General features: G+C 38.7%; 2 protein-coding genes across 2 annotated transcripts; both read left to right on the top strand.

Annotated features, from left to right (window-relative positions):
- The first annotated feature begins 413 nt into the window (after positions 1–413).
- tubb1 (tubulin, beta 1 class VI) lies at positions 414–5,171 on the top strand. The gene is made up of 4 exons (XM_085407497.1): positions 414–546; positions 1,883–1,991; positions 2,132–2,242; positions 2,712–5,171. The coding sequence occupies exons 1-4, from the start codon at positions 490–492 to the stop codon at positions 3,854–3,856; spliced, it is 1,422 nt and encodes a 473-aa protein (XP_085263623.1). The 5' UTR covers positions 414–489; the 3' UTR covers positions 3,857–5,171.
- Positions 5,172–5,737: 566 nt separating this feature from the next.
- prelid3b (PRELI domain containing 3) lies at positions 5,738–11,365 on the top strand. Its single transcript, XM_085407498.1, has 6 exons — positions 5,738–5,910; positions 7,020–7,188; positions 8,313–8,402; positions 9,127–9,197; positions 9,307–9,409; positions 9,808–11,365. The coding sequence occupies exons 1-6, from the start codon at positions 5,879–5,881 to the stop codon at positions 9,922–9,924; spliced, it is 582 nt and encodes a 193-aa protein (XP_085263624.1). The 5' UTR covers positions 5,738–5,878; the 3' UTR covers positions 9,925–11,365.
- The last annotated feature ends 716 nt before the right edge of the window (positions 11,366–12,081 follow it).

Genomic DNA, 12,081 nt, shown 5'->3' on the forward strand with positions numbered 1-12,081 from the left:
AAACATGTTTCAATTGCCTTTTATCAACACAAAATGCACAGGTTTATTGAATATGAATAAGTTGTGTTGATTTAACTCAGTTGTTTAAGTTTCTGCCAATGTCCACTATTGAAATAAATAAATCCAACTTGGCCTTTTTTCAGTGTAGAGGTGTTTTGCAAGTCTACAAAGTTTTATACAAAAGGAAATATGCCATGCCTTTTTCATAATTAGCTATTTATATTTGCATATGTGAAACATACAGATATAAAAACAAATCTAAAGCAGACATGCTATGTCTACTTACTAATGGAAGCATAAACAATGAATGGTAAACGCTGCTATTCTGTGCACAGTTTCCATTGTGTATCATGGGTCTCTCACATATTATCAGCAGGGGTGACTCCCCGACACTGCTGGTGACATCATTTCTTGTACTATAAAAGCTGACAGGAGGACTGAAGACTATCACAGACCACCAGCTGTTCTGCGTACTGTAGCCCGACCATCATGCGTGAAATTGTACATCTGCAAATTGGACAGTGTGGCAACCAGATCGGCTCAAAGGTAAAATAAATAAAATATATAGACAAATGCATTAGCATCGTTAAAACTTCCTATGTAATTCTTAAAAAGATTATTTAAAGATGCGTCAGTTTGACTATAAACCACTTTTTACTCTAATTGTGGTTGAGATAAAATGACAGAAAATACTTTTCTTTACTGGCCGCATTATTTTGCTTTTTTCTATTTCGGTGTATATTGTCACATGCAATTTTTCTTTGCATATCAAAAACAGTTTTGAGTGACACAGGGTGTTCCCTGTCAGGCATTCAGGCTAAAGATAAGAGCTAAAATGAGAACTGCAGTGCGAGCACTGGGTGTGACATTTTTATCGTCGCTGACACAAAAAAGAGAGTGAAACTACAAGATAATAAAGCTGAAAACATAACACTTTTAGATACTTTTAAAGTTGACTCAAGATGCTGACTTTAAATAACTTTACCATTTGTACAACTCGAGATCTGAGCTTGAGGAATCTGTTATTAATTCTGTATTGTTTATGTAAAGATTTCCATTTGTACAACCTGATGTGTCTAATACGTAAAACTAAAAAAATGTTAAAAGATAAAGTCAATTATTGTAGCAGTCAGCGCAACTTAATTAAAGTCATTTCGAATATATTGCATACGTGGGAAGTTAAACAAACTTGTTGATTTTTGCAGTTGAGACAATTTTTAAAAAAAATCTAATTTTATGTCCAATAGCAAATTCTGCACATCGTGTGTGTAAATAAACTCCAGTTTAATCCAATTTACATGCAACAGAAGAAAGCTTTAAAAATCATAAATGAACCAACCACTTCCTTATTTGTTAAACTACACACCCTAAATTTTTTTATTAATCTTAATGCTATACTCACAAAACACAAAGCACAAAATAATCTAAATCTAAAGTGTATTCAGAGGCTGTTTGAAATTAGAGAGTAACAGTTTGAACTCAGGGCGGAAAAGTAGGGGTCCGGACAAATATTGAGGGATTAACTGGTGGAACATTCAATATGAAAATGTAAAATAAATGTTTAAAAGTAATGTGGTAACCAACTTTAGTGCTGATGTATGGTTTTCATTTTTTTTATTATCTATTAATTTGGTGAGATGTTATAAATTTCTTGTTATTTAGAAAAAAACAGTAGATTTAACAGCCTGATATTTTAGCCTACACCTTTTTGTTTTAATGGTCATTAGGGTTGTAAATACTGCAAACAGTGATCAAAATATATTTTTAAAGAAACCATTTAAAGACCTTAACATCAAAAGTGTTAAATGAAGTATTAATTTTCTGCATCTGCAAACATTTTTGCTTCTGCTTATGTTATACTGATGCTTTTATTTCTTGGCAGTTTTGGGAAGTGATAAGTGAAGAACATGGGATCAACGCAACAGGCATTTATGAAGGAGACAGCAACATCCAACTGGAGAGGGTCAACGTCTACTTCAACGAGGCGCACGGTGCGTTATTAACTTGAGCTGCTTTATCTGGCTTGATAAATTTCAAATTTTTATTTATAAATTCCAGCTGTTTACAAATTTACAAATAAACAATATTAAAATTAATTAAGTCTTTTTTAAAACTTCAACTGTGTTTGCAGGTGGTAAATATGTCCCCAGGGCCCTACTGGTGGACCTGGAGCCTGGCACCATGGACAGTGTAAGAGGAAGCCGCATTGGGGCCCTTTTTAGACCAGACAACTTCATCCATGGTGAGATAATCAATAATATGCAAACTCTGAAACTCTGAAACTTTCTGTCTCACATTTCTGTGCTTTTGATTTTCATGACTTTTTGAGAAAGGAGGCTATATGCAGTTTACTATATTATACACTACATGTTGTGCTTTGGATTTAGAAAGCTCTTGGATAGAGTTGTACAGTGTAAATGCTATATTATTTTTATAATATTAGCCTTGCAGTAAGAAAATAATAAGGTTTCCATCTTGGCTTTATTAAAAAAAAAAACCCAACTGAATTTGACTTATTGAATTTCAGAAAGTAAAACTGGTAAAACTGATAAAAAATTATTGCAAAATAGCTGTGCTAAGCATTTAACCTGTGAAAAGTTGATACATTTACTGCCCTAGAACTGAAAAATGTCACAATTTCTTTTCTTTTTAAAATTGTGATGCATGTTATCAGTATCCTTGACCTACATACATTTATTCTGGCATTACAGGAAACTCAGGAGCTGGGAACAACTGGGCAAAAGGCCACTATACAGAGGGCGCAGAGCTGGTGGAGCAGGTGATCGACAGGGTGAGGCACGAGAGTGAAAGCTGCGACTGCCTGCAGGGATTCCAGCTGGTTCACTCACTCGGGGGCGGCACTGGTTCTGGAATGGGAACCCTCATCATCAACAAAATCCGTGAGGAGTACCCCGACCGCATCATGAACAGCTTCAGTGTCATGCCGTCGCCTAAAGTCTCTGACACGGTGGTGGAGCCCTACAACGCTACGCTGTCAGTCCACCAACTTCTGGAGAACACTGACGAGACCTACTGCATTGACAACGAGGCCCTCTATGACATCTGTTTCCGCACGTTAAAACTGACCACGCCGACTTACGGGGACCTCAACCACTTGGTTTCCATGACCATGAGCGGGGTCACGACTTCTCTGAGATTCCCTGGACAGCTCAACGCCGACTTGAGGAAGCTCGCCGTCAACATGGTGCCCTTCCCTCGCCTTCATTTCTTCATGCCAGGCTTTGCCCCTCTGACGCCACGTGGCAGCCAACAGTACAGAGCTCTCACTGTACCGGAGCTCACCCAGCAGATGTTTGACGCCCGCAACATGATGACAGCGTGCGACCCGAGGAGAGGCCGCTACCTCACGGTCGCTGGCGTCTTCCGTGGTAGGATGTCCACCAAAGAAGTGGATGAGCAAATGCTTGCCATCCAGCAGAAAAACAGCAACTACTTTGTGGATTGGATCCCCCATAACGTGAAGGTCGCCGTGTGTGACATCCCACCTAGAGGCCTCAGAATGGCCTCCACGTTCATTGGCAACAACACAGCCATTCAGGAAGTGTTTCGAAGAGTGGGCGAGCAGTTCGTCATGATGTTCAGACGGAAGGCGTTTCTCCACTGGTATACGGGGGAAGGTATGGATGAATTGGAGTTTACGGAGGCAGAGAGCAACCTCAATGATCTGGTCTCAGAGTACCAGCAGTACCAAGATGCCACTGCTGATCTAGATTGGGAACCAGAAGAGGAAGAAGAGGAGGGACCCTCACCATCAGCAACAAGAAAGGCACAGTCTAAGGTGGAGGTTACGTTGGAAACAGTGACTGAAATGAGCAAAGAAGCCAAAGATGAGTAGAAGATAGAAGAAATGTTGGAATATTGGTATTAAAATGAACTCTTACTCTGTAGTTTGTCGCATCTGTTGTTGGTGTAAGTGATAAAAGGTGCTGCAACATATTTGCAACAATAATGGTGATTGTCTGCTTTGTATTCTTAAACTGATCATGTGCTTGAATGTGCGTTTTCGATTTTTTTTTAATTTCACAGTAAATTTGTTAAATACTATTTTTGCATGTATATATGAAAAGTAATGTTTTGGCAGCAATATATATCCATCAGCTTTAAACATGAAGTGTCACCTTTACACTGCTTGACCAGTATCGTTTGCATTTTGCATAAGTTGTGATAGCAATTAAAAACAGTAAAACAAGAGTGAAATTTTGTTCCAATGAAAAAGGAAAACCATATTTTTACTTTTAATTCAGTGACACAATTTTAAGCTAAACTGGACTAAACTCAGCTCTACTGATGGACGTTCCTCTGACAGCACACTGACACTGATACCGGCTAAGGCTGTCGCACAGTTTCCTCCCACTTTCACGAGCCTGGGGCATAGAGATTACTCATAACTCGAACAAACTAGCTGCACTCTGAGATAAGTACACATGCTGCCAAGATGTCCAAGTTCAACCGCAATAAAGCCACACTGCACTGGGATTAAAGAAAAGCCTGTAAATCACACGGGGGTATAGGTTATGGTGACAAGTGCAGTATTGCCCCACAGAGGACAAATTCTACAATGTAGCAACAAAGCTAGGAAGGAAAAACAGCTGTCATGTTTACCAAAAAGCAAGCAGGGTTAATATCACTCAAAAAAGAAAAGGACTGACTAAAGAGAGATATTACTTCTCATTCTCAATAGTTTGAGTATTCAGTAATAACTCAAAAGCTATGTAAATGTTAAAAAAATAACTTTATTTCACATAATCCTGTCCAGCAGCATTAACATTTATTGTAATTTTATTGAATAATTATGTAATTAACCACAAGATATCACACTCAGCTTGAAAAAATTACTTGGAACTGTCTTGCACTGGAAGAGATAAGGACACCAGTTTTTACTTGACACAGCACTCACAGTACTAGCAGTTCCCAAACTCGTCCAGTAGCTCATCTTCCCATTGACAAGGACGACCATTTACCCCAAGGTTGTTACTCTGAGCCAGAACTAGGTATGACAAAACACTTTCAAAGAACACTTTTGAAGAAGCAAAACTTGACTGAAAAAACACTGCACACAAAAAAACTAAAATATATTTTTTAAAGGAAATGTGAGTATTGCTGTTTTCTTTGTAACGCATATTGCAAATTTTCTAAAATATTGCTCCTGAAAAATACCGCCCACAGTTGTATATATATTAAAAAATTTTTTTAAAGATCTGTCAATAAAGATTTGTTTTTTGAGGGGTGGGGGTAACTTTTTTTTTTGCTATATAAACTAAACTAAACCTAACTGAAAACTGAGCAAAAGGGGGGGAAAGTGAAAATAAATCCTGTTTTCACTCAGTAAAACAAGTCTGTCACTTCATAATTGCGCAGAGAAAATTAAGAACGTAATAAAGACTCGGGATCTACAGAGCCTGCACATTTATAACCAAGTGCTGAACCATTACATGAAGATTTGATCTGTGACTCCGTCCTGTTGCATCAGCTGAGTAGGTCTTAACCTTCAGCTGAGTTGTGTAACAGACAAGGGCGATATTCACAGAGCCTGCCAAGCCTGATGGGAAAAAACGTATTATGCATACTTAAGGTGATATGTTATAATCACGCTTTTGTTACATCGGTTAAGTGAATTGTCCATGGACATTTACGATAAACTATTTCTTATCCTTCTATTCCAGGGTCAGCGGACTTGTACGGCATGTGCCACAGTAGCGGAAGTGCGTCACGCACCCGTGACTTGCTCTGGTATGAAGGGAGGAGACATGCGGTTGTCTTTGAACGTGGTTCACCCCGGTCTGTCAGTGCGTCTGTGCCAGTCTACCGGCTCTTTAAATTACCCCCCTTTCACCAGCAGCGATCAGCTACCTAAACCATGAAGATCTGGACCTCAGAGCACATATTCAAGTGAGTAAATTACCCCTGCAAAGCGTTTTTATGTCCGGCCTGCAGGAGCTCGGTGTGTGGTTCAGCACTTAAGTAACGCTAGTTTTAATCCGCTGAACAACACACGTAGGGTTTATAACACAAAACTGTAACCAGACGATGTTCCTAACTATAACTAACGGACTATGTAAGTGAAATATAACCTGTCTACGGTATAACTTTACTGTCGCTAGCTTGTATGCTAAAATGACATGCTAAGGAGAAGTACCAGACGTATTCTATTCGTTGTCAGTCTGTGTGTAATTTTAAAAACAATGTAATGCTTAAAAGAAGTCACGCAAGTTCATAGGTGATTGTAAAAGTATTAACATAGCCATGGTGTGTGCGGAACTGCCGGTTTCTGGTTACAGATGCTTTTGTCATTGCATAATCAGCCAGCCAGGTCAAGCCCTTGGTGCGTAACCTTTCCCCTACATCTCCGTGTGCGTCACTACGCAACGGGCCAGTGCATGGCAACCACTCAAAACAACATTTTTACTCAATGAGCGCTCTTTACTGATGTTTTGTTCAAACATTATATATCTACTTAACTAACTTTGGATGGATATTTTGAAAAATTGGAAAGTGGGAAATTGTTTAGACTCATTAAAATATTTTGACACATTAAATGCTTTAAACACAAGTTCGAATCTTTTTTTTTTTTTTAAATGATCACATAACAAAACATTTTTTTTGTTACTAAGTAGTGGTTAATTCACTAGTCATTTAATTGTTAAATGTGTGTATTGTTAGCAAACTCGCTTTAGCAGTGTTGGAAAATATATTCATACAGCCAAAAAAGAAGAAAAACATGACACAAATTCCTTAAATGAAATAGAATAGCTACCAAAATGTAACGCAAAGGACTAGTTTGAGATATTATACAAAGGAAAGAGAATAAATTAATAGATGTGAGATAAAATGAGTGCTGATATTGGATTTAATGTTGATAGCCAACATAAAATGGTAATTTATAAAGAATTATTTTAGCTCTGTATTCAGTTTGTGTAAATATAATGTATAAGACATAAAAATGTGTATTTGGCAGTTTTTATTTGTTACAATATTAATATTTTTCTTTGCTTCAACAGCCACCCTTGGGAGATGGTGATTAAAGCTGCTATGCAGAAGTACCCAAACCCCATGAACCCCAGTGTGGTTGGGGTGGATGTTCTGGACAGAAAAATTGACACACAAGGATGCCTCCACAGTAAAAGACTGCTCAGCACAGAGTGGGGGCTTCCATCTATAGTGAAATCTGTGAGTATCAAAACCCAGCTGTGCATCACTGACAAACGCACAATCTTATCAAATGATAGAAAAAGCAGATAGAAGCGTGGCAATGGTGAGAGGTTAAGGCTTTCCGTTCAACAAGTGCAGCGATAACCTAACAGGTTATCAGGCTATTTCTGTCCAGGAATAGTAGCAACAGCTGACCTGTCTGCCCAGGCGGGTTCATGGCTGCGTGCCATGACTCGTGCTGTACAGGACACCGTAGTGACATTTCTGTCATTGCTCAGATGTAACCCTTTACGCCATGTGATGTAACTTTCCGTCTTTGTATGTCAGCCCAGTTAAAACTAGCAGTCTCCTGAATCGGAGCAGTGACGGAAGCCTCTGAATATCTGTCATGTCATTGAACTTTTCCTTCTGACCCTCACTTTTTGAAGCCAGTAATGATAAGACTGCAGAAAGCTGATATGCTACATACTGTTTAACTGTTTAAATATTAGGAAATCAGGTGCTGTTCGTCAGCACTGACCTTTGCTTGGATTTCTTCGGGTGAAGGAATGCTCACTCACTACATCTATGACTAGCCTCTGTAATTCCAAGGACAGACTATGACCCGGTGATTGATAGTGTATTAATGTAATCTTTAATCAGATTGCCTCAGTCTCTGCGTATGAACTAGATCCATCTTATGGATGATGCCCTGTGACAAAGGTCTCCTAGGAGAGTTGTAGTTGTGGCAAACTAAATCATCAATTTGAAGCTCAAGCAAGTGGAATCAGCCTTTTCTTACTGCAGTCTATTTTGCCTCTTGTACTCTGGAAAATATGGCATATGAGTTACAAGAAGTTAAATTATCACATGGTGCAAATGTTAACTCGCATTAAGGTGTCGTGGTATCAAAAAGCCTCTTTTGGAAGTAATCCATGGAAGTAGTAATTTAGTGAAAACACAAAGTGTTTACTCAGCTGCAGCCTTCATGTTTCTACTTAAAACACAGATTAAGTAACACTTCTTCACATGAACTTTAGAGTCATTAGAAGGTCAATTATGATTTCTAACCTCACTTTTTTGAATTATCTTTGAATTATCTGCTCCATTTCTGAAATATCTTTTAAGGTTTGTGTAAAATGTATCTCTCTCTTTGTCCTCAGCTCGTTGGTAACGCACGAACATACACTTATGTTCAGGAACAATCAGTTATTGATCCCAAAGAGCAGACTTTTGAACTTCAGTCTTCAAATGTGAGTACTAAAAAGTTTTAAAAAATTACAAATATTGTATAAACACCTCCTGTTTTTTGGCTCACAGTGGGTGAAAAACCAGATTACCGAGCACGGATCAAAGCACACTTTTACAGTCGTACCTCGTTGTGCTGCCAGCTGAATATAGACCATGATGCTGGCAAGCAGGAGCAAATCTGATTTCATTTCTGACTGCTAAGAATGGGAGAATTTTTCTTACATGTTCTTATGAGACCTGTTTGACATGCACACATCTGAAGAGTTTCTGTGACTTAATCCTGGAATCAAGTCCAACTTGTTAAACTGCGTGAGAAGTCACTTCTTAGCAGAGTGCATTTTAACTTTAGAGGCACATGTAGAGTATTTTGGAACTAAAAAAGAACTTCAACTTTGTGATTCAATCAACTCGTTAAGAGCATGAAAATCTTCAAGTCTGATACGTTTTTGATTTAGTTCAGTCTCTTACTGTTCTTATTGTCTTGGAGACACCATATAATCTGCACATAATTTTTTTTAATGGATTAATAAGTATTCTGATTTGTAACTAGTCTGTTGTGAACTTGCTTCACCGCACCTGCAATAATGGAAGAATTTGAGTTCTTTCTTTTTTTTCTTTTTGTTAATGCCTTTTCTGGTGTTTTAACAATTGACTTATGGTTATTGTCCTATTGCTGTAAGGCATGATCTCTCCATAATCTCACAATTTGCATTTCCCTCTCTCCAGATCACATTCACAAACATGGTATCTGTGGATGAAAAATTAACATATAAACCACACCCTGAAGATCCAGAAAAGTAAGTTTTAACACTGTTACACTGATGTAACATGTGTTATAAACACTCTGAGCTTGAAGTGTCAGATTGTTCAATGCACACCATAACTTTGATTTCACGATTTTTTTAGAACAATATTGACCCAGGAGGCTATCATCTCTGTGAAAGGGGTCAGTCTCAGCAGCTACCTGGAGGGAGTTATGGCCAGCACCATCTCTACTAATGCTGGAAAGGTAAGAGGTTCCTTCAAACTGTACTGAGATTGGTAAAGTTTTAAGTAGTTTTGCATGTGACTAGTGTTGGTTAAATAACTAAAACCTAGCTGTAATTACATATAGGCAGAAGTGTTTATAGCCATTGCAAATCGCAAGAAAAGAAGGGAGATGATAACTGTTATGCTGGGGCAGTAGCAGCAGGTTTGTGGCATTTCACTTGTACGTCCAAAAGTACTTGTGTGGAAAAATCTTTAAAAACTACGAGATGACTAGTCAACAGCTTAACGTTCTCTCCAGACCAGTCGCTGCATGAAGTGGGTTTACGTGTTTCAGGCACGCCGTCTCTTCTGTTCTTGTATTCTACTTGATGCAACTCATTTTCCCGTGAACTAACATTTCACTTTGTTCTCGAACAGGGCCGTGAGGCCGTGGAGTGGGTTATCAGGCGACTGAATACAGAAATCGAGGAGCTGGCAGCCACAGCACGTGGGACCATACGCACCCCGATGGCTGCTGCAGTCACAGAGAAATGACACCCAACTCTGGTGTTCAGCTAAGTTTCAGATTGGACTGCACAGCAGAACAGCTAGCCTCCTTCTATGATACTCTGGTCCTGTTTGGTGCTTTGGGGATTTTTGTATTATTTAAGGGTACAATTTGGCATGTTGTGTACTTTTACCAGTTATATTCTAAGCCGGAGACTGCTGCCTAAAGGAGGTCTGAGTGGTTTCTAGTGATGCGGCCTGGCGGGACTGCTTTGATAGGGCGCTGAAAAGTTGGTGGCTCACTCAGGGACATTTAAACACTACTGCCATTTGTGTCTTTGAAAAAAGGTGCAATGTGGAAGGACTGGAAACACAAGAAATGTGCCAATGCAGACGCTGCTGTTTGTCTTTACAAATGCCTTCTCCAGGTGTGTATTCATCTGGCAGAAATGTGTCAGAATGCCAGCATATCGTCTCTGGTCCGAGCTTCACGTTTACAGCAGAAAAACAGGTCATGGTGAGACGTATAGGAGTGACTGTAACAAATGCGTACACTGAGAAATGATGGCTGATATTAGCCATGGAGGCGGCATGTCAAGCGCACTGAATGTCACAAATGCATGCAAGCAGGTCAGATTAAACGGTTTGGGTTATCCACAGTGACCACAGTAAGGTTTATTTGTGTAAGAGAGCCACCTCAACAGTGTTTTCGTATGGGACCTCAGTTACAACAACAGACTGCACTAAACTGTACTGATGTAATGTAATAACTTATGTCATTGAGGTATTTAAGTGAAATGAAGGGATCAAAGTACTTGCCATATTTATACTTTTAAAAAGGTATAGTAGACCTTCTCAAATGCTGCTTTAATGTAACATAAACATGAATCTGTTTACTGTGTAGAAACAAGGGTCAGACTTCTTTTTACATACTAAACATGAGGTCGTTTCAACTGAAGTAGTTTTATCAGCACGTGCATAATCCTGTAAGCATGATCACTGAATGCCGGGGCCGAAAGCTTCACAATTATTACCAGTAAAAGCTGCTACATGTGCTAAGCAAGCTTTTTGATAAAACTGTTTCAGTGGATACTCTGTGTTTGAGATAGTCTCATAGTGGGAATCTGTGTGGCGATGGTAAACGCACAACTTTCTGTCTATAACATATTTATAAATATTTTTTTATCTATGTCAGGGATATTTATTTTTGGAAAAAGAACAATTTGGAAGAGCAAACTATGAGTTTGGTTGATTTTTTAAAGGAAAACAACATGTTCACGTAATAATTTTTGTTTTCTGAATGGGTTATTGTGTAAAAGATTCTCACCAAATGCAGAATGTGTGAATAAAATATTTGAACCCTTTTTATTTAAGAGCTTTTGTCAGATATTCTTTCTTGTTTTCTGGTTTCTTGCTGGAGGCAATGGTTGTATATTTTAAACACAGAGGGAGTTACCTGACATAAACGGGAAACGCTGCACATTTGACAGGATGATTGAAGTTCTGACTTCATCATGCAGGCGCCACATGCTGCCACGTAGTGGACAAATGTCACAGTTACAATTTCTGGGAAAAAATGAAGGAAATGAAATGATGCTAATTAAAAAGAATTATTTAAAATGTTTGTGGAAGAGGAAATGATTCATATTTTATATATTTTGGGTGACATATTTCTTCAGGACTATTGAAATTTAAAAAATACTGAACCCCAAGTCAGACTGATTTATTTTGAACCAGTGTATGAGCAGCTGTGTTACATATCTGCAGTGTTGGGAAGGTTACTTTTAAAATGTATTCCATTACAGAATACATGCCCCAAAATGTATTTTGTAACGTATTCCGTGAGTAACGTATTCTGAATACTTTGGATTACTTAATATATTATCATGCTGCTTATAACTACATGAATGTGATTTATTACTATTACTGAAGGTCCGCGGCTCATAGCCGAAAACTAGCTTTACTTTGTTGTCTGGGTCAGGTTTGCTAGCGAGAGACCGAGAAAGGCTGCTCCAAGGAACTTATTGTTTCAGAGGAAAACACGAACACAGTGTACAGTCGAGTCTTAATCGCTTACTTACAACTGGGCTCATCAGGCACTCTTCTTGGCTGCAGTGGTTATTATTATATTAACATGCTTCCAGCTCCCGTTTCTGCTCGGTGACAGCTCGCACTTTTTTTCTCCCTCCTCGCGCTCACAGACAC

This window comes from Rhamphochromis longiceps, linkage group LG5 (assembly GCF_057381845.1).
Source record: "Rhamphochromis longiceps isolate RC_006_pf linkage group LG5, R_longiceps_female_GT1.1, whole genome shotgun sequence".
In the NCBI taxonomy this organism is placed as follows: Eukaryota; Metazoa; Chordata; class Actinopteri; order Cichliformes; family Cichlidae; genus Rhamphochromis; species Rhamphochromis longiceps.